The 24,355-nt window shown below is 39.7% G+C and overlaps 1 protein-coding gene across 1 annotated transcript in view; it reads right to left on the bottom strand.

The window, feature by feature from the left end:
* LOC124777350 (UDP-glucuronic acid decarboxylase 1) overlaps positions 1 to 24,034 on the bottom strand; it is a 63,548-nt gene extending 39,514 nt beyond the window's left edge. Inside the window, exons 1-3 of the mRNA XM_047252722.1 lie at positions 23,907 to 24,034; positions 14,715 to 14,992; positions 5,655 to 5,940 (exon numbers count right to left, since the gene is read on the bottom strand). Of these exons, the coding sequence (XP_047108678.1) occupies positions 5,655 to 5,940; positions 14,715 to 14,992; positions 23,907 to 23,967 (625 nt within the window). The 5' untranslated portion in view covers positions 23,968 to 24,034. The remainder of the gene's footprint in view (positions 1 to 5,654; positions 5,941 to 14,714; positions 14,993 to 23,906) is intronic.
* Positions 24,035 to 24,355: the final 321 nt, after the last annotated feature.

Raw genomic sequence — 24,355 nt, 5'->3', positions numbered from 1 at the left:
AGTTCATAATGTGCATCCAGATCTTCCCCCTCCCATGCTGTCCCAACACACAATGCATTGGCATGCGCAGTGACACTGCTGAGCAGTGAGTACAGAGGGGCAAGAGCAGGAGCACACATCTATGCATCATGCTATTGAAGAAGCTATACATTACATAATATGTAAATCATGCAACAAATAGTGTGGATGTATAGATTAAACACAGTGATGATTACATAAGCATTGCATTCATTACATTGAATCTTATTATGTGTCATTTATCAACCAATAAAAACATTACACAAATTTGATAAAGATCAAAAGGACTAAATATTTTTCCCTAATCTGCATAATATTCTTCAAATCAGTAAGTACTTTCTACATGATTAATGGAAAATCTCATATAAGATGTGAAACAAATACTAACAAAGAGATAGAGGGGCTGGCCAGTACTTACCTCAGCTCAGTACAGCCGATAGATACACATAAAACAGAACTGAAAATTTACATTCCTAGCTTTCGGAACTTTGTTCCTTCATCAGGGAGGAGAGAGGGGAAAAAAAGGGAAGAAGGGAAAGTGGATTCAGTTACTCACAACCCAGGTTATGAAGCAACAGGGAAAGGTAAACAGGGAGGGTAGCAAGGATGGAGGCATGGTTGTCAGAGGGAAGTACTTTCTACTACAGACTTGTAAAGTAGCCTATGTTCTTCATCAGTGTTCAAGCTATCTTCGTACAAAATTACACTAAAACTGGTTCAATGGGTTGGTCGTGAAAACTTGACAGACAGGATTACTTGCACATTTATAGAAATACTAATAAAACTTTCAATGATGACATCTTTTTTTCTGTGATCCAATTTTGATGAACTAAACCCATACAATGCCCCAAGCTATACACGAGCTGCCTGCGAAAACCTCCTGAAAATCTGTTTAGTAGTTTTGGAGAAGAATGTTCAGACAGACAAAACAACAGTTTTATATGATTATTATTAGCTTCGATTAATATTCAAACATCCACAGCTGCTGTAATGTTAGTAGGTGCCTTGTCTTGGAGGCCATACGAGTGCATGAAGTGGGCAAAGTTCCAACAATGAAATCTTCCAAACTGATTATATACCAACAGAGAAGCCTCAATATTGAGACTACTGGCACTGCACACATGTTGTGGTACATTGTGCCTAGAATCAGTTGGGCATGGTGAAAACCTATGGCATTTGTTCAGCAGCATAACCAGCGCATTTTGGAAGCACATTTTCACTTCTAAAAATATTCACTTGATTACTTGGAACACTGACTCGTCCCTTTATCCAGCACTGTGCATCATTCGTGGAGACTCATTGTGAAATGAAGCTATGGAACCTACCACATTCTAAGCGATCGTCTTGGGAAAGTGCTTTTCGGCAAGCAAGGTATTCAGAAAGCCTACTCTCTGCACACACAAAGGTCTCCTTGCTTTATAAAAACAATTATTATTATAACAAAATGTGGGGAATTGTATATTTTTTTGGAGAACACTTGTATACCATGTAACTAAATAAACTATCGGTATAGTGCTGGAGTCTGATGCATGTGGCAGGATGAAATAAGTTCCTTTGAACAATGACAGTTCCGAAAAGAATTGGCGAGATGGCCTTTTAGGTGGATGAAATGCATTTCAATGTCTCTCAGAACACTCAACTAGTAATGCAAATTGATGGATCCACAGCTATAGATTATGAGGCACTGCTGCTCCCTGCCATTCGATCCATTAGCTTAAGTGACGACATAATTGATGAAATGATGTTTGCCAGAAATTTGACCACCAGCATGACTTCACTACAAATATAAAAATAGAAGATTTTTTCAGATAAAAATATCATTTCCTAAGTATTGTGGTTATAGAGACCATTCAAAACCTACATTGTGTAACCCAAAGGTAGTGCTCTGTTGCTAAACAAATTTAAGTGAGAGACTGCATAAATCTCTGTCTTTGTCAGCAACGTTAACAATAGGAATGTGTATCCTTTGAACAGTCATCTTTTCCTTCAGCTCTGTCAAGGAATTGACAAAGAATTCAAATGTCTTCTCCAACACATTGATATGAGGCAGTTATCAAGATAAAAGTGTCCCCCCCCCCCTCCCCATCCTTTTGATGCAAGAGTTGAATTTCTTTGGTCAAGTGATCTAAGCATTCAAACTACAATGTCTTGACATTGCCCGTCTTGCAGATATAACTGACACATCCAACGAGGTCAGGACAAGGCTGCAGGAAGACAAAATGAATTTCTTTAAGTCTAAAGCAAAAATATCTTCATTCATGGCCAAACTGCAACTTCAACAGCAATAACTCGAGTCAAAGTGCACTCTGTCACTTTCTGAATCTTCAAGAAACTGCATATGATGACACACTTAGATAGTTTTTCCTCAAATCTTCTACAATCCATGGAAGATACATTAACCAGATTCCATCATTATTATACTCTGAAATACCAGATACAGGAGAATTCCATCAGAAGATGTAAAAGCAACTGACTGACTTGAAAGACAACTGTGAACCTGAGCACTTTCACCAATATGGCTATGAAGGTTTCCGTTTAAGTGCACGTGCAGGCACGTGAAAAGGGCTACATGAGAATCTAGTTGATGACGACACAACTAGGTCTCACGAAATCAGTATTCACTTGCCCATTGCGAAGAAGCTACTAATGACAGATTCACATGTTTTTGAGACTCTTCATTACTATTACTCCATTTATTTAAATTTGTTGCACTTACATTTAATGTTAATCTTCTGTTACACACTGTTGAACATACTATGCTTTGCAGCAATAGTTTTGGCCCTGAAGATCTGTGCACCAGGTTGAAAATGATTATCAAATTAATAACACAGGCAACATTTTCTCAGGGTACCAATAGTGGTCAGGGTTCCTCTGAAGATGTCATGTCTTTATGATATCAATATTCTGTCCATTAAAGATAAATGAGTACCTCCCATTCTTTTTATATTCTACATTTGTACAAGGTAGTGATTTAAGTTTGAATCATTCATTAAATGTTAGAAAATGTCCACAACCAATCATTAAGAACTATAACCAGTGGAGTAAGAAACATCTATGAGAATTCTACCTGGATTAGAACCTACTGAAACAAGTATTAAAAGGTTAGTACTGCTTCAGTATGAGAAACTGATTCATCTACCCAGTCATATGAAATGGTTAACAATGTAACAATAATAGTAGACAGACAGAAAACACCAATTAGCTTCATTCAAAAAGTAGAAGACATAAGGTCAATGCTATAAACAGTTCTTAAAGAGTCAGGAAGGGTGCAAACTCTGTGACAATGGGAAGTTTTTCTTGAATGTGGTCCTCCACAGCCAAGGACTTGCTCATTGTGCAGTTATGGTCCAAGTGCTTCTATGAAGGTATACTATCACAAAGAAATGTGTTTTTCATTTACATCAGATAAGGAATGGTAACAACTTTGCCAAGGGTTTATTCAACAGTCAGTTTCAGTTAACAGTGAAGCTACTCTATTATAGAGTTACTCTCCAGCAGTTTGTACAAGAGTGCTGTTGAAATAATCTACAGGGCTATTACAAATGATTGAAGCGATTTCATAAATTCACTGTAGCTCCATTCATTAAAATATGGTCACGACACACTACAGATACGTAGAAAAACTCAAAGTTTTGTTAGGCTGAAACCGCACTTCAGGTTCCTGCCGCCAGAGCGCTCGAGAGTGCAGTGAGACAAAATGGCGACAGGAGCCGAGAAAGCGTATGTCGTGCTTGAAATGCACTCACATCAGTCAGTCATAACAGTGCAACGACACTTCAGGACGAAGTTCAACAAAGATCCACCAACTGCTAACTCCATTCGGCGATGGTATGCGCATTTTTAAGCTTCTGGATGCCTCTGAAGGGGAAATCAACGGGTCGGCCTGCAGTGAGCGAAGAAACGGTTGAACGCGTGCGGGCAAGTTTCACGCGTAGCCCGCGGAAGTCGACGAATAAAGTAAGCAGGGAGCTAAGCGTACCACAGCCGACGGTTTGGAAAATATTACGGAAAAGGCTAAAGCAGAAGCCTTACCGTTTACAATTGCTACAAGCTCTGACACCCGATGACGAAGCCAAACGCTTTGAATTTTCGGCGCGGTTGCAACAGCTCATGGAAGAGGATGCGTTCAGTGCAAAACTTGTTTTCAGTGACGAAGCAACATTTTTTCTTAATGGTGAAGTGAACAGACACAATGTGCGAACCTGGGCGGTAGAGAATCCTCACGCATTCGTGCAGCAAATTCTCAATTCACCAAAAGTTAACGTGTTTTGTGCAATCTCATGGTTTAAAGTTTACGGCCCCTTTTTCTTCTGCGAAAAAAAAAACGTTACAGGACACGTGTATCTGGACATGCTGGAAAATTGGCTCATGGCACACCTGGAGACCGACAACGCTGACTTCATCTTTCAACAGGATGGTGCTCCACCGCACTTCCATCATGATGTTCGGCATTTCTTAAACAGGAGATTGGAAAACCAATGGATCGGTCGTGGTGGAGGTCATGATCAGCAATTCACGTCATGGCCTCCACGCTCTCCCGACTTAACCCCATGCGATTTCTTTCTGTGGGGTTATGCGAAAGATTCAGTGTTTAAACCTCCTCTACCAAGAAACGTACCAGAACTGCGAGCTCGCATCAACGATGCTTTCGAACTCATTGATGGGGACATGCTGCGCCGAGTGTGGGAGGAACTTGATTATCGGCTTGATGTCTGCCAAATCACTAAAGGGGCACATATCGAACATTTGTGAATGCCTAAAAATACTTTTTGAGTTTTTGTATGTGTGTGCAAAGCATTGTGAAAATATCTCAAATAATAAAGATATTGTAGAGCTGTGAAATCGCTTCAATCATTTGTAATAACCCTGTATTGGATGTAAGTCAACCTCATCGGTAGAAGATGCAGTACTAATGATGTTTCACTACTCCAAATATGAAAATTACAACTGGAACTGGGAAACTGTTCCCAAACATAGCAGAAAATGTATGTTTAGCCCCTTTGCACTCCATAATGTAGACACGGGGCATCTCTGTGCCCTCTTATTTAAATCTTCGCCACGAGTACAAGTCTCTTTGTGGAAACAATGATGCTACTGACCATCAATTAGGGTATACATTAACACAAAAAGTGCATGTGAATTCAAATATGTTTACATAAGCAATACAATGCAAAATGTTGCACTGTGTGACATTTTTTAACACTCTTCCAGTTGAACTGTTCCCATAGTCATTCCACTCTAATTGTTTACAAATGAATCACTATCATCATCAGAACCACTGCCTTACTCATTTTAACTTACTCTAAAAGATCTACAATCTCCTCCTCAGAAAGGACTGTATTTGAAGAACTAGTCATTTCACTCCTACTAACTTTAATTTATTAATTGTAACCTCCCTCCACACAGGTTTCCCGAGATGGCAGTACTATGTAGGACGATTGATGCCCAGTACAATCAGATTCAAGAATGGAGCATGTGAGATATACTAGAAATTGTGTTGAAGTGGAAAGGGTTAATGATTAGCGAGTAATATTAACCTAGAAACAAATAGAACTGTATAAAATAAGAACACACAAAAAGTAGAATTGAGCTTCTGATGATTCCTATTCAAAACAGAGGTGAATTGGAATACTTGCCCAGCATATTGATTGTGCCCACTGTATTTGTCTTTATTGTTTTCACTGGATTATACATGTAATGTGGTGGCGATGCAGGACTTGCTAGATGATAAATTTCATCAACTTCAATGAATAAAGGATTTACAATATCATGGTGTATTAACTCGAAGTTCTCATGACCTATCCAGTGTTCAACATTGCGCTTGCGTCCAGTGAAAAAATTATCAACCACAATAACTTCATGACCAGTCATCATAAGTTCATCTACCAAATGTGACCCAACAAATCCAGCTCCACCTGTAATCTGAAGAAAAATATTTTGATACTGATTATCAATAATTGTGGCAACTTGTCTGTTGCCAAAGTAACATTACAAGTAATCTTATCACACTTAATTCCTTTATGAACAACACTTTTCATTTCAAATGTAGTGTACTGTCATGAGAGCATTTGTGACAAATTAGTGCACCAGACCAGAGCTCAATTTTAGCTGTAGTAGCCACTCAAATTATACACTTTCAGTTCAGCTCCAACATAGAGTATTATCACAAATGTTCGCATTTAATGGTGATAACATTAATTTATTAACAGTGCATAATTTTTGATCTATAACATAAATACACTCATCACAACTACTAATCCACAATTCTATGTTCCCAGACGCGCACACAGCCACAACAAAAGATAGCTAAACAATTAAGTTTCTTTCGAATTAGACAGCATGTGCATGCACGCACGCACACGCCCGCCCGCCCGCCCGCCCGCGCGCACCCACCCACACACACACACACACACACACACACACACACACACACACACACACACACACACACAACCTGACCACTGTCTCTGGCTGCCAAGGCAGGACTGAGAGCAACAGTGTCTGATGGGAGAAGCAGTCTCAGTGGTGGGGGTAAGGAGGGGGCTGGGGCAGGGAAGGACAGGGTTAGCAGGATAGAGTGGGGCACAGTAAAGTGCTGATTGTGGTAGCATACCGTGATTTGGTGGGGAAAGAGTAGGGAAGCTAGATGCAGTCTCGAGGCTGCACGGACAGTGGGATACAAGATGTATGGCAATTCCACTGAGATGTAAACCAAAGTGCTATGCAGTAATGAATGATGGATAACAGCAACCTGCTTATCTTCGAGACAATGAAACATACAATAGATTTATTTTTACCTTACTTTAAAAATAAGAGTGTGACTGAAGGGTGAGGGATGGGGAGTAAAAACGTTGTGGGAGCGTTGGGGGAATAGGAGGCTGTGCAGTGCTAGAGTGGAAACAGGTGGGAAGGGGACAGGTGGGTAAGCACAGTGACTAACAGAGGTTGAGGCCAAGAGGGTTAAGAGGACATAGGATATATTGCAGGCAGCGATCCTACCTGTGCAATTCAGGATTTCTGGCATTGGTAGGAAGGATCCAGATTGCACAGGCTGTGAACCAGTCAATGAAGGACATTCATGTTGGGCAGCGTGCTCAGCAACTGTGTGGTTCATCTGTTTCTTGGACCCTAGTTTGTCGATGGCCATTCATAAGGACAGACTGCTTGTTGGTTATCATGCCCACATAGAACACAGCACATTAGTTGCAGCATACCCAGTAGATCACATGACTGGTTTCACAAGTAGCCCTGCTTTTGATGCAATAGACGATGCTTATGACAGGACTGGGGTACGTGGTGGTGGTGGTGGTGGTGGTGGTGGTGGTGGGAGGATGTACGGAACAGGTCTTGTATCCAGATCTATTACAAGGTAAATCAGCCGTGAAGCAAGGGGGTTGGGAGCAGGTGTTGAGTACAGATGGGTGACAATATTGTATAGGTTCAGTGGATGAAGGAATACCACGGTGGGAGGTTATGTTTGTAGTCGGTGAGGCATCACCTACAAGTAAATTCAGGGTACGGAAATGGGTATCCACATGGCACCGCCCTATGCCAATCTGTTCATAGGCCTTCCTGAACACCCAGTATCCCAAGCCCCTCACCTTGTTCAGATTTACTGATGACATCTTCAAGATCTGGATCAATGGTGAGGACACCCTAACTACATTCCTCCAGAACCTCCAACACTTTCTCCCCCACTTGTTTCAACCAGCCCTCCTCAACCCAACAAGACACCTTTCCCGGTGTTGACCTCTACCTCAAAGATGGCTACATCAGTACCTCCGATACACATCAGACCAACCAACCAACCAACCAACCAACCAACCAACAGCCATACCTCCACTTAGACAGCTGCTACCTATTCCATACCAAAAATTCTCTTCCCTACAGCCGAGCCACCTGTTCCTGTCACATCTGTACTGATGAGCAGTCCTCCTCAAGATATACCAAGGAACTCACTGAGGCCTTCACAGACCGTAATTAGCCTTCAAACCTTGTATACAAACAGAGCTCCCATGGACCATCTCTCCAGCCACCCACCACCTCCAAAGTACCACCATGCAGCCATAGAGGAAGATTTGCATTGTGACTCAGTACCACCCAGGAATGGAGCAACTGAATCACATTCTCCAACAGGGTTTTTAATAATCCTCGTCAAGCTCTAAAATGAGTAATTTCCCACCCACTATCCTTCCTACCCCTCCCACAGTGGTATTCCAACACCCAGCAAACCTACACAATATCCTAATCCATCCCTACTCAACCCCTGCTCCCAAACCCTTGACTCATGGCTCATACCACTTTAATAGACCTAGGTACAAGACCCAGTCCCATACATCCTGCCACCATAACCTACTCCAGTCTGGTCCCAAGCATCACCTATCCCATAAAAGGCAGGGCTACCTGTGAAACCAGTCATGTGCTCTACAAGCTAAGCTGCACCTAATGTGTTCCATTCTACATGGGCATCACAACCAACAAACTGGCTGTCCACATGAATGGCCCCTGACAAACTATGGCCATGAAGCAACTGGACCACCCAGTTGCTGAGCATCTTTCCCAACATAACTTTCTTTGCTTCACAGCCTGTGTGATCTGGATCCTTCCTACCAACAACACCTCTTATGAATTGAACTGATGGGAATTCTCCCTGCAATATGTCCTACATTCGCATAACCCTCCCGGCCTCACCCTTCATTAGTCACTGTCCACACCCACCTATCCCCTTTCTATTCCCACTCCAACACTACACAGCCTTCTATTCTACCAATGTGTCCACAGTCTTTTTACTTCTCTCCTCCCCTACTCCCTCCAACCCTGCCCTCCACCTAACCTCCTAACCACACCTAGTTGTCTTACCCTCTCTCCACCTCAACTCTATATGCTCCCACAAGCAGCACTTTAGCATCACCCACCCCTAACCTGCTATCCCTCCCCTTCCCTGCCCCAGTCTCCTCCTTACCCCCTACCATTCCGGCTGCTTCTCCCAGCATGCACTGTTGCTCGCAGCCAGACACAGTGATAATGTGTGTGCAAGTTGTGTTTATGTGAATGTGTGTGTGTGCATGGTGTCTAATTCAAAAGAAGGCCTTTTGGCTGAGAGCTTATTTGTTTAGCAGTATTTTTGTTATGCCTGCCTTTGCTTAACATCTCCTCAATATGGTGAGTAGCAATCTATCCTTTTCGTAACTTTGCCATTACTCCATCCTGTATTTTCCATTGTTTATTTAACAAGAAAAGTATTAAAATGGGCAAAGTGTCACAAACTGCCCTTGCATGCCTCATTTCCAACTCTTATTACAATTAAGGAGAAAATTCTAAATGTAATTAACTCTAACTGCTGTGGACGAGTTAACCTGTCAGGCTCTAACACACCCTAGGTGCCAAGCACATGTTTAAACATAGCCCCTGGGTTTTCCTCAAGCACTTTCAATGTGTTTAGCGTCCCATTCCACTCACCCTCTCCCTACTGTAGATGAGTTACTTCCATATCTCGGTGATTAAATAAGTTTCAATAATTTGTCAAACATACAGCTTGTGGGTATCATTTGGAAAAAAACCTTCCTTCATTTTGCTATCTTGAGCTATTTATGATCATGCAATTCTCGATACGCAGCAACTGGATTGGGCACACTGCATGCAACCGTCCTCTGGATATAAAAAACCAGTCACTCGAGAACAAAATAAGATGTTGTCCTGCTCTCGATTACAATATCTTGTCTACATTTCATACATAGCAATGTACGAGATAAAAATCAACCATATGCAAAGTTTACGAAATGCATTTTTACCCCTGCAAATTCTTTAAAATCTCACACAATGCTTTACTTAATTTGATGCGGCAAATAACTATGACAAATAAAAAGAAATTCCATCTTTCATCGAGTGATGTGTAAAACTCAATTTTTTTCACCATGTAATTTTCTTAAAAATCTAATCTAATGTATTTCATAGCGGCCCAAAGACCATCTCTCAGACATACTAAACAGCAACAACAAAGTCGCACTCAGCAGAGAGCACGTCTGTAGTAGTCAAAGGGTTAAATAGGTTCATAATTTGAGATAACCAAGGCAAAACTGTTCCATGATATTTGCTACTTAACTACACAGAAAGCCTGAGGTACTTACATATTGGATAGGTTTGGCAGGGGGGGGGGGGGAGGGGGGGGGGTCAGCCAACCAGTGGCAAATAAAGGTTTATTCGTATGGATTTCGGTAGTTAAATGCTGATGCCCTACACTAAATAAAGCCAAATGGCTTGTTGTACGAGACATTCATCTTAAGAACAAAATATCACAAGCCATAGCTTAAGAGTGTGCGAACACAGCATCTCAGGTTTGAAGATTAAATGCCAAGTGCAGATGTCCATTCGCATAAGGTTGTATGCCGCAAACACCAAAGGTCAGATGCCCAAATGTACAGGTTTTAACATTAAGGAAAGCTACGTACAGAGGGCACTAAATATATGTGCTTCGAATGTACTGTGTAACTTATGTACATTGAAATAGAAAAGAAAATTTTGCCTCATATAGGACCAATGTTAATCTAAAGCAATAACAAAATTAAAAATATAAAAAGTGCATACAAAAACATTCTGAAACAAAGTAACACAGCAATGACATCTCCCAGTGCATTTAGTAGAAATGTTCTAACAAAAGTAATGAATACTGTTAAAAAGATGAGGAGGGGGGCAAAATGAACTAAAATTTTATTGAAACCTTGTTAAAATGGAGAAACTTCAAATTAGCAACAAAGAAGTTACAGACAGTAGAGGAAGTAGAACAGCCAAAAGATTCCAGATTCAAATTAGACTCAAAAACATTAAAAGAAAAACATGTCTCGTATAACAAGAGCCATTTGGCTTTATTCAATGTACTTTATCAGCATAAGATGGAACGAGTGACTATGATTACCTTAAAATTTATTGTCTACAGTTGTTACTTGTGTTTTGTTTAAAATACCCCTTTTTGTAACCAGTAATGTCATGTTTGGTGTTCATTACATCTTCTGAAGAAGTTAATTATATCATTATTGAAATATCGGTAAAGGGCTCCAATAAGCCTTTATTTGCAACTAGTTGGCTGACTTTTTTCAACCTCTCCAAGTTTAGTGTCACACAAAGTTCTTAATATGCCATCACAGTATTTGAGCTGGAAATACACTATGTGATGAAAAGTATCAGGACAACACCAAAAACATACGTTTTTCATATTAGATGCACTGTGTTGCCACCTACTGCCAGGTACTCCATACCAGCAACTCAGTAACCATCAGACATCGTGAGAGTAGAATGGGGCGCTCCGCGGAACTCACGGACTTTGAATGTGATGAGGTGATTGGGTGTCACTAGTGTCATCCGTCTGAACACGAGATTATCACACTCCTAAAAATCCCTAGGCCCACTGTTTCCAATTTGACAGTGAAGCGGAAACGTGAAGGGGTATGCACAACACAAAAATGTACAGGACAACCTTGTCTGTTGACTGACAAGAGACCACAGACAGTTGAAGAGGGTCATAATGTGTAATACGCAGACATCTATCCAGACCATGACACAGGAATACCAAACTGCATCGGGATCCACTGCAAGTACTATGACAGTTAGACGGGAGGCAAGAAAACTTAGATCTCACGGTCAAGCGGCTGCTCATAAGCCACACATTATGCCAGTAAATGCCAAATGACGCCTCGCTTGGTGTAAGGAGTGTAAACATTCAATGGTTGAACAGAGGAAAAACATTGTGTGGAATGACGAATCACGGTACACAATGTGGTAATCCAATGGCAGTGTGTGGGTATGGCGAATTCCCGATGAACATCCTCTGCCAGCGTGTGTACTGCCAACAGTAAAATTTGGAGGCAGTGGTGTTATGGTGTGGTTGTGTTTTTCATGGAGGGAGCTTGCACCCCTTGTTGTTTTGCGTGGAAGTATCACAGCACAGGCCTACATTGATGTTTTAAGCACCTTCTTGCTTCCCACTATTGAAGAGCAATTCAAGGATGGCGACTGCATCTTTCAACACGATCGAGCACCTGTTCATAATGTAATGCCTGTGGTGGAGTGGTTACACGACAATAACATCCCTGTAATGGGCTGGCCTGCACAGAGTCCTGACCTGAATCCTATAGGCTAGAACACCTTTGGGATGTTTCGGAACGCCGACTTCGTGCCAGGCCTCACTGACCTCTCCTCAGTGCAACACTCCCTGAAGAATGGGCTGCCATCCCCCAAGAGATCTTCCAGCACCTGACTGAACATATGCCTGCAAGAGTGGAAGCTGTAATCAAGGCTAAGGGTAGGCCAACACCATATTGAATTCCAGGATTACAGATGGAGGTCTCCATGAACTTATACGTCATTTTCAGCCAGGTGGCGGATACTTTTGATCACATAGTGTACAGTGATTCAAATGTCATCACAGTACCAGCCACAAAGACAATATGACCCACTTGTCTTCTGATGAACAAGAGTGAATGCTGACTGAACTGAAGGTGACAACTAGGGGAAAAAATTATTTACTGGTTTAACACAAGGGGAGTATAATTTGGTAAGGTAAGGCAGACAAGAGTGAGTAATCAAACAAAAATTAATCTTATAGAAAAGTGGACTTCAAGTTCATGACATGGAACATTTCCCCGAAACTCGAGGCTGTCATTTGTAGACCGGATGCGACTGTCTTGAGTTCTCACAGAGGTTCTAAGACTTTGCATGACTAAAGACTGATATCAAATTACCTGTCAGACTATTTTCAGTTATGGTTGCTAATGTACCTCATTTCCAGCTTAGGCTGACAAGATATACAGTCTAGTACGCAACTCAATGACCAGTTTGTCCAAGACAGGAATTTAAAGATTTTTATTAAAATGCTATCACAATATCCTTGACTGCACAGACCAACTGCCGAAGTTATTCCAATGTTTGGTTCAACACATGTGCAAAATTTTTTTTCAGTTACGAAGCTTACTAAGTCCTGCCAACTTGAAGGTTTAAACGATTTTGATCATTGTAAGTCCACTATGTTTGTCTGCATCACAAATCAAAGTTACAGATATTTAAAAATATTCTAAAGTGAAATTGTACAAATTTATAAACAACACAGCTGCCATATATTTGAGCTTTTCGGCAAGAGACCTTCTAATCTAGAAAAGAAAAAAAACACATACATGCAGGGAAAAAAAAGAAAAAAAAACCATTGTCTCTGACCATCGAGTCCAGACTGTGTACAACAATTGCACCTGATGGGAGAAGCAATCTGCTGTGTCAGTCTGCATATCACCCTATCTTCTATATGGTAAGTAGCAATCCACCCTTTTCATTATTCCATCCTGGATTTTCCATTGTTTAAACAAAACAGCTCAATGATAAATGCCTGTACGTAAAGTTTTTTGTAGTTCTGCTAACCATATACTATTTAACGCACTAACTCAAGTAATAAAATTATTGCTTTGGAAGAAAGTAAAAGGTTGAACATTGATATTACTGATGAAACCCTTATAAAAGTAAGCTGCAATATTCGCATTTTAGAAATAATAACACTGTGTCACAAAGACATATTCCTCAGTTTCTCCCTTGTGTAGCCTTCAGCATATAGATATCCCATTTACATCCCACCTAGGAACAGCAAAGTGGCCGGGGGAGCCAGAGCACTGAGCAACACTGCTGCACCCGTGAAGCATGAGGGCAAATCTTGGTCAGGCCTGAACTAAAGGGTCACCAAGCCTGGTAATCTAGTAGCATGTGCTTGGAAACCCAAAGGCTGAAGGACCAAATCCTGGCCAACAACAGAATATTTCAGTCCGTCTTTAATGTAACCATCACTTCTCAATGATGCGAAGATCTGCCACAAATGACACGCTGTTTAGATCATACATTAAAATTAGAGGACCCCTTACAGTAGGATTACTATGGGTACGCTAGGAACATATTAGTTGCTGAAGTAGCATCTGACTGAAAGACTTGTACCATGCTGCTGACACACACAGGGTGGTGAAGGCACATAATCATATAGTAGACATCTATGTCTTTCACTAGTTAGATATATATTTATAATAAACCCCTAACCTCATCTCCAATAGATATTACCCTCAATTCTTCCCAGAACAGTACACTGTTGGAACACAGGATGAATTGTGTAATGTGCTTTTTGAGCAATTAACCAACCCCCCACCCCAGGCGCACAACCAACCAAAGTGTATCTATCTATGTGTACCATGACTTGTCAGACCAAGTAACCTCTTTTCAGGTTTTGCATGTCTAACGTCAGTGTTCCCGCCCCCACATAACTCTTTGTGTCCCAAAATGTATGGTGAATACAGACACACATGTGAGACATTTGCTTCAGACCATGTCTCTGGTTTTACAATCCACCATAGTAACTGTAACCTCACCATCAACATTTTACTGTTCATGACAGGAATCAAGACATTTATTATATACCCGGAACATGGTAATACCTGGGAACCTGCCTGTATGACCTACTAGAGGAAGTGCACTAAGCACTGAACATCCATGACCTGCCTGACCAAACAAAGTGACACCATGTCATTTGTCTGTTCTGCACTCTATTGTCATATTGACGGGTTGTACGTGCTTTGACTACCTCACAGCAAAAACCACACACACACACACACACACACACACAAAAACAGTAAGTAACAATACTTTCATTTATGCAGCAAAAAAAAATATGTACTAACAAGAATTCTTTTTCTCAGTTTATAGTTCAAGAAAGTAACATCTGGATATCTCTGTGGAATCCTTGCTTCTAGCTTCTTAATCTGAGCTTCCAATTCCTTGATTCTCTGCTGGGCTTCAAGAATATTTTTGGTGGCATGATACTGTTCATGGGAACCACCGACATCCACTGGTGACAGATGCGTAACATATTTGCTATCAGCGCTGTGCAATCTGGAGTATGCGTGCTCATATGTGTATAGTTCTTCACTGTGTACCCAATTTTTATAGAAACACAAAACTGTAAAAGAAATAAATAATTTCAGAAACTTATTGAGCTTTGCCATAAAGCTAAAAGTATTGTTGACACACACACACACACACACACACACACACACACACACAGAGAGAGAGAGAGAGAGAGAGAGAGAGAGAGAGAGAGAGAGAGAGAGAGAGAGAAGTTGATTTAAAACATATTTTAATAATTTAAGCTTAACATAAAACAAGGGAAAGGAGGTGAGGAGACAAAACAATGGAAAATGGCTGTTTGCCCTAGACAATTAACACCACTGCATTCCTCACTGTATCAACAAAATTGTCACGACAAATCGCAAACTTAAAATCATAAGAACCAAAGCCTAAATTTAGCGTATCATAAAATTCTTTTATTTCACAAAATGGTTTTGCAGACAGCCAATTATAAAGGCTTTACTAGACAGACCATACAAAGTGTCTGTATTTAGATACACCCATTGTAATTATTGTTATTATATAGATAGTCCAATGCGTGTTCGCCATTTAGTAGTTCTCTCTTGTTAATTGTACCAACAGATATGGAACCTAACCTAACATGCAGGAATACTGTGATGGCAACAAGTACATGGAAACACCATTTTCCAATGCTGGCTGGCATGTCCTTTACAACTGCTGCAACATAAATCAGATAAATTTCCTTCACTCACATCCACCTGTGAAATGTGATGTACAGCTATGACCTCCTGGATGTCTACTGTATATGACACTGTTTAGAAATAGTGTTACATGGGTGTTGATAAGGAAAGGAGCAGGGAGAGCCTGAAAGCCTCATTCATTAAAGGACTTCCTACAGCATCTGGACCATCATCTGCAAGAATCACATTCCACTGTCCACTGAGAAACTTTGGAGAGGTTTGGGATTTAACTTGGGACACTGTAGGTTAATCTGGTGGTCAGAAGAACTCCTCTCCTCACCAGCCAGGCAGTGTTAACAAAACTTTCTTTCACGAAATTTGCAAAATTTTAAATTGTATCCCAAAGGTTTCATTCAGGTGAATTAAAAACAACACACAAATCGTTCACAAGAATTTTGACATTAGATTTCTCCACCTATACCTCTGGCCTCCCTATCAACTGGAAATTACGTGTAGCAATTATTGTGAAACCACATGAAAAATATTTTAAGATCACTGGAATGGCTCCCTATTTGGAATAATTTGCTGCTAATTAAATTGCAAAGATAATTTCCTTGCTGAATTCAACCCAAGAGTACTTCAACAAAATAAATAAGAACTTGGGATAGATGTCCCAGGAAGATCCTTCTAAAGTGATGTCCAATTGTATTATGTCTTGGAGCAGTACTGTAGGCCATCTCAAGTTTAGAGAAGACACTTAAGGGGAGCCGGAGGTGGTCAAAATCCAAAAAACTACATTTTTTTTTCCTGCCGAAAATTAATTGGAACATTCCTCTTTAATGTAAACTTTGAATTATCGTTCTACTCGCCCTAGAAGTGGAGTTATTACCATTTTCCCCCATGCCTACAGAGGAAATGGGCGGCCGCTGAATGCATCTAACACCCTCTCATGACTTCCTGGCGAACTGCTTGGGATTTTCTCGGCCTGTTACGCATACAGAAAGTGTACAAGGGTTGGCTACATTGTTTTCTGTGACAAATGAAGCACTAAGAGTGCGGAACATCGTCTCTTTGCTGTTTACCGTTTCGAATTAGTTCAGTGTTGCGCCTATTGTTGGTAGTATTACACTTCTTGTGTAAAGCATTGTTCTGGTTACGATGCCACATTTTAGTAACCGTGTATATAAGAAGAGGAAGAACGTAGGGAAAAGAAAATTAATACTAATACCAAGTTGCGATACTACAATTACTGAAACAGTGCGTTCTTCTGCTAAGCAACACATGGCCGGCCATAGCCCTGTGACATCTTCTAACAAGAAGCTGACTGGTGGAAGTGACAGATTTCGTGAATATGTTAGTGACAGTGATGATATTAACGAAGTACTGAATATTGGATTATTAACTTCTGTGCTGAAAGAAAGTGTTCTGTGCAAAATGTGTTCAAGTGTAGGAGTGGGACTAGAGATAACAAAGCACTTTGGTTTAGCTTGTGAGATGAAGATAATCTGTGCATGTTGCAAGTATCAAGTGACTTTTTACAATTCACATGCCAGTCTCTTTGGTGAAAATGGACGATCTAGAGTGTCTGTTGTGAATGTTCGACTTGTGTATGGTCTTCGATCCATTGGAAAAGGGTCTGTTGCTGGTAAACTGTTTTGTGGTATTATGAACTTGCCATCACCTCCAAGCAAATTTGGGTACTACTGTGAACTGGTAGGATCCTCTGTTGAAGATGTGGCTTTGAAAACCATGAAGGAAGCAATGGAGGAATCTGTAGAAATGAACGGTGGTTCTAGGGATTTGGTAGTGGCATTAGATGGTTCCTGGCAAAAGAGGGGTCATAAATCCCTGAATGGGGTTGTAACTGCTACTTGTGGTGATAGTGCAAAAGTGATAGATGTTGCAATATTATCAAAACATTGTAGGTGCAAAAATAAAATCAAAGGAGAGCACAGTGGAATCTGTGTGGCAAATTTTAGTGGATCAAGTGGAGCAATGGAAGTGGATGGAGTGAAACAAATTTTTGAACGTTCAGTTCCCAGATACAACGTTAGGTACAAATACTACCTTGCTGATGGTGACTCCAAAGGTTTCAAGACTATAGAGGAACTGAAACCATATGGAAATGAATTTGTAGTTGAAAAGTTGAAATGCACTGGGCACGTGCAAAAGCGTATGGGTGCACAGCTTCGAAGGCTCAAACCAACTTTGGGTTCAAGTAAGCTCAGTGACGGAAAGACAATAGGAGGGAGAGGCAGGCTTACTGATGAGGTGATTGAACGTCTACAGAGATACTATGGGTATGCTATTAGGCAAAATACTAGTAATGTTAGTGACATGCGAAAGGCAGTGTGGGCATTGTTCCTTCATACTGCCTCTTCCAATGAATACCCTCAACACCGCCTGCGCCCAAAAGATTCCCAAAAGGACTATGATCACAAACATGGTTTGCCAGCAGCTGTGATAAATGCAATAAAACCAATTTTTCATGACTTAGCACAGCCAGAATTGTTACACAAATGTCTACACAGAAAGATGCAGAATCCTAATATGAGCGTAAACAATTTGATTTGGAAAGTGATTCCTAAAAGGGTGTTTGTAAGCATAAAAACACTGCACTTTGGCAGTTATGATGCAATAGCAACCTACAACCAAGGGAGAAGTGTGAAGTTCTGAAGGCATTAGGATTTACAGCTGGGGTGAACACTGTATGAGCAGTAAGAAATATTGACAGAGAAAGGATAAGAGGAGCAGAAAGAAGAGAAAGGCATATGAAGTACGATGGAACAACAGGCCAGAAAAGAAGACAAAAGAGGAAGCTTTTGGAGGATAAAGAAGAAGACCCTGATAATCCATCCTATAGTGCAGGAATGTATTGAGAAACTTTGATAGCCATTTCCCGTAAATTAGAATTTTTCGAATATAAGGAACATTTTCTCAAAATCCACTCAAGCTAGAGAGATGAAATTTTTATACAGCACTCCTAGTGGTCAAACGTACATTTTAACACAGCCATTTGGCAATATGTTCAGTAGTTTCATTTCAGTTTAATTATAAAGCAATTATTTGTAAAAAAAATTAGGGTCATTAATAAAAAAAATAATTGGAAGAAAACTAGAAAAGATACTCCAAAATCCCTCTGTCATAACTGCAATACTAAACCACTCTATATGTAAAAAAAATTCAAATTTTTCTATTTGGTAGTTTATTCATACATGTTCCTCAAACTTACTGATTTTAACATGGGTAGCATAGGCACCTCCGGCTCCCCTTAACAGAAATGACCTACATAACACATCCATTTTTGTAGGGTGGTCTAATATGAGTGAGTCATCAGTCAGGCAGTAATATTTTCTCAACCTGCAATGAAAGCAGCTAAGAAGCTATCGGGTCCCATTTACTCCAAGTTCTGCTAACATGTATGAGAGCAATACCATGACTACCACATTGCTTGGTTTAAGCTGTCCTTTCAGTTTTCTGAGCAGGTACTGAAACTGCATATCTTCAATGGTACAGGTTGTATTGGTCTTCATAATGACCAAGCCTAAGTCCAAAGTCACAGATTACACGGAATACTGTAGCCAGGATGTGAAAGGGGAACTACAGTTTTAAACTACAGAACAAACAGCAGCTGTGATGCAGAAGGGCCCATAAGAATGCTACAACTACCGTACAAGATAACTAAAAAACAGTTGCCTATACAGAAGTGTAATGCAGTGATTTACATAGCTTTTTTCACGTGTGGATTTTGCGTTAATTATATTCATTACAAATTTCTGCATTAGGGTCGAGGCCCCAGTTATGGCCACATTAAGGGAAATTTGAGATACATCACATTTTTACTATAGGAAGAAAGTATACAAATTACTTCAAAAAATCGTATCTATTGCTTCAAAGTCTACACATTACAACCATGTAAAAACAAATATTCTAAGTTGTATAACAAAATCAGAAAAAAATATTGAAAAATAAATGGCGCATTTCCCCGGTTTTGGCCATGTAAACCCTACCTATGGCCAGTTGTTTCCCCACTTATGGCCACTTCATATTATAATAAAACTATGGCTAAAATAACTGTTAATCCATGTGCCAGAAGGTAATTTGTGCTTTATACAAGTATATAAGACAACAAACATACATCAAATAGGTAAAAGGTACAGCAACTGAATGAACAGAAAAAAAAAAAAATCATTAGGCAAAGTATTGTCCCAGTAATTACTTAAATCAACTTCCAGACAAGTTTATTTCTTACGAATATCAATGGAACTAGGAAACTTTGTTTTTAATGAACGTCCTTCTTGCATCAAGACTGGCAGTTTCCCTATAATATCTTCACCCGTTCTAGTCGAAACATCATTTTCAATGTATTCAAAACAAGTTTTCTGAACATTAGAACTTTTTAGGCACTGAATTTCATATTCAGAATCAGAAAGCACTTTCAAAATTACAGATACATACTTAAAAATTGCAGGTCTTGTTGTTCTATTTCCTGTTAAACTAAATTTTCCCAAAATAAAGTCCCCTACTTTCAAATTCTCACTCGAAGATAGTTTCACATTTTCTGGTATATCATCTTCATCTCCTTCTACGTAGTCATCTAAACTGCTTCCACTGTCCGTCCGTTCTTCTTTCTCGGAAGAACTTGTCGGCCTATCACTTAACTCTTGTCTGTTTCTTGTTTTCCCCTTTTTTACAAGAAGATAATGCCAAGTGCAGCTCTTTCGACTTTAACTCCTCCATAGCTTTTCTCTTCCTTTTTTCCTGCTCCTTCTCTTGCTTCTCTTTTTCCTTTAGTTCATGATATTCCACCCACTTGTCACTAGTCACAACAGTGGGTGGGTGTTCTTTCTTTCTTTTTGTGCCTCGTTCTTTGGGTTTTGGCCAAGGGATGACACCTTCAAAAACTGTTACTAATGATTTTGGTGGTGTCAATTGGATACACACTGAAGATGGACTATGGTTGGAAGTTGGAGTACTTGAATTATGTGAAATACTATTGTGGGTTGTTGATATATCTGCAGGAATAAGACTGTTGGTGGGTGTTGAAGGAATACCTGTATTTTGTAAAATGCTGCTGTGTGTTGAATATATGTCAATATTGATGAAGGAGCGCAGGAGAGCTTCTGTTAAGTTTGGAAGGTAGGAGACGAGGTATTGGCAGAAGTAAAGCTGTGAGGACGGGGCGTGAGTCGTGCTTGGGTAGCTCAGTTGGTAGAGCACTTGCCCGCGAAAGGCAAAGGTCCCGAGTTCAAGTCTCGGTCTGCCACCCAGTTTTAATCTGCCAGGAAGTTTCAATCCGGTATGTATTTATATAAAAATACCAAAAATCTTTTAATAAGCCTATTTAAATAAAATTAGCCCAGTGTAATGTAGGACAGAACATCAATATTGACGTTTTTGAATTAGTTTTTAGAAGTGGCCAAAACAGGATATATATATGTCTCCACTTATGGCCACATGCGTGGCCATAACCCGGAACCAGGGCTAAATATGGATCTGTTAATGGCCACCTACTTTTGATAACATGTTTTTAGTCTGAGCCATATAAAACTTAACAGAAATGAAAATATGATGTCTTATCTTACCTCTGAAAAGATTAAGTTTCTTCTGATGTTTTATTTAAACATGTAAAATACAAAAAAACAGATCATGTGTTGCTTAAAAAAAACTTCTGCAAAACCCAGCTTCTTCAACACTGATCATTTCACAAAATGGTGTCTCCAAACAAAAACAGACAAAAGAATGATTATGTAGACAAATGAATAGAGCCTTTCACAAAGTTTATTATAATCTATGGTAGAACTGGCTGGTATTCCAGAGAAGCTTAAAAATTAACCTTTGACATCGAGGTGGCCATAAGTGGGGCAGTGGCCAAAACTAGAGCCTTCACCCTACATACAGTATTAACATATTCAGAGGAAAATTAATACTTACTGGATTTATCTGCACACTGTCACACCACCGTTTTGTGCTGCAAAAGGTCAGTATAGCCAAGTGGAACAGCCTATAGGCACTTCTTGTGATTAAATTTCAGTGGGAACTAACCTGCTAGCTCCTCCATTCACACACTGGCTAAATCATTTGGGCAGTTGATGTCTGAACTTCCCCTAACAGTGATCACTTGAAGGCAACTGTGTGTAGGATCCTGACAAATGCTGGCCACTACTCTGGCAAACCCTTTTATCGCCATGCAATTTAAACACATCACATTGGTCTGACTAACAATTTGTTGTATTAAAGTGAATTTATTAAACACACAAAAATTAGTGCTAAAAATTAGATAAAATTTTGCCACAGATACTGAAAGTGTTTTGCAGTCTTTAAAACAGCAATCTTAACTCCACCAGGAAACATAGTGCTATTTGTATTGATCTAAACTGGGTGAATATTTTAAGAACACAGTGAATCATGGTCATAGTATGGGCTAATTCACTCATTCAAAGATGATATATTTGTGTTCAAATACAGCCACTTGGTTTGCCTTGCTCATCAGGAGATGTTTCCAACACCAACAATGACTACCTCAGTACAAAAGATGATTTAGCAATATTTTCCAGTACCTTTGCCCCAGACAATTGCATTTTTCTGAACCCTTAGCTAATTCCTTTAGTATTAGTTTTCACTAAATGACTATTTTTGTATAGAAGTAATATTTGAAATTATTCTTTGCCTCTATTGTTTGTGATCGGACCAAACATATCTGACCTAGTGTAATTTCTCTCAGCAGCTTTCACCTCACATCAACAACACTGACATCGGATGTACCAAGGTAAGTTCTTCAGTATGCAAATATGCCGCACCACTACAAAAGTACCAATATATGCTAATAACACACATTCACATTAAAATGAAAGCTAGATTTTGCATGGACAAAAAAATATATACACTGCTTTTAACTTGAAACTCCTAACAGTAGTTTTGGATACAGATGAAGCTTTCACTTTCCTACAGTGTCACTAACAATATCCAAACAAAAAATTACAATACATCTTGTAACAAATACAATGTACTGCAGAGGAGATAGTGGGTTTGAAGAATTCCTCTTATATTGAGCCAATTTCAGTGAGTTGTAATGTATTAGTGTTCAATAGATCTACAAATGGCACAGTCAAACAGGCTGATTACACAACAAATATTTGGCTCTTAATTGTGGCTGAATAGTACACTTCAAAATTGCTTCACTGATATAAAATTTCACATGCTCCAACTGAACTACCCATTAAAACAGGCTGAAGAATTCAACCCACCAAGTCAAAATTTAACATCCATAACAGATATTAAAAACGATGCTGTTACTGTACAGGAGAATGCCACTCCACTACTACTTGTTTGAAAGCCATTGTGATCACTATTCAGAAGGTTATGGTCATTTCACTGTCTGGCAATTTACTACTTAACCTCTCAATTACTTTAGAAAATGCTGAGAGGAGTGATACTGGTAAAAAATTTTCTGCTTCTTGCCTATATCACTATCTCACAATACGAGCCAAAGGCTTCACATTTTTATTTAATCGTTTACTGAGAGTGTATGTTGTTCCCCCACGCATTAAAAATCCCGATAGTGATACGTTTGATGACCGATAATAGGTATAAAACTGTATGTTTTTCCAACTCTATACACAAAGCTTATTGGCAGAGTCACATTACGTTCACATGCAACTGCGTTTAAAGAAATGCATAACGTCGGAATATGTACCAAGAAATAAAGGGTTTTTGTCGCCTTTAATCCAGATCAAAAGCACGACCTTATCCTACATCAACAACATGACGATGTACTCTATTCTGATTTAGTCTCTACTATTCAACGCCCCGTGACAATATGCAACTTGTCAATTAACTGTCTAAATACGTTATCCCAGGATCGAAAACGTACACCAGTTGTGTTCAACCAACTATTTATATTACAGATTCAGGCAAGCAAATAACATACTTTTCTTTGTAAATAGCCTAGCTATTCACACATACTTTTCCTCTGAATTAATTACCACAGTATCACACAAAACCCAGCAGTGGTACAGAGAATCGAAACACAGGTAAAAGTAATGAAGCATCTCAAATTTCAAAATATTGGAAACAATTTACAAACAGCCACGGTTAAACACGCGCACGCAGCAGATAAACCAATAATATGGACGATACATTGAGATACTTTCTCGTTCGAAACTGGGTCAAAAACATTGTTGATTGAATTAGAAAATTTGTTTTGATCGTATCTCCATAATACAACTTTCACTTTCTAACAAATCTACGAAGCAGCAGGCAACACTTGTAGTCACCTGAATGGAAGTTATTTACACATAGTGATAATCACAATCTCCAACTTACGTATAACAAGCACAATGACACAAAGCAATAATTTCTTCACATTTCTATTAATAATGTTCATTTCAAACAACGTTCACCATTGTGACCAGTGACAACTGCACTCGAAGAGCAGACTACACTGCAAATTTCTATGTCGCGTATATCGAAAGTTGTATAATAATCGACAGACCAGGTTCACACACGCAACTAAAGTGATGCTGCAGCTAGTGGTACACGGAACTGGCACCGCAGTTGAAAGTGTTAACACGCAACTGAAGACCCTTATGTCATGCCATGGAAAATTTCAGCTCAACTATACTTTGTAACGTCACTAGTCTTTTCGCCAGCTATGAAAAGCATCATTCGACTGCTCCCAGATGGCTGTATTTCCAAACAGAAGCATTCTATCGGAGTTTTTATAGAATCTACTCGGTTCGATTTCAGTGAGTTTTCGTTTTCCTACTGAGAAA

The sequence above is a fragment of the Schistocerca piceifrons genome, chromosome 2 (genome assembly GCF_021461385.2).
Source record: "Schistocerca piceifrons isolate TAMUIC-IGC-003096 chromosome 2, iqSchPice1.1, whole genome shotgun sequence".
Taxonomy (NCBI): domain Eukaryota; kingdom Metazoa; phylum Arthropoda; class Insecta; order Orthoptera; family Acrididae; genus Schistocerca; species Schistocerca piceifrons.
This window is presented reverse-complemented; position numbering and strand designations above follow the sequence as displayed.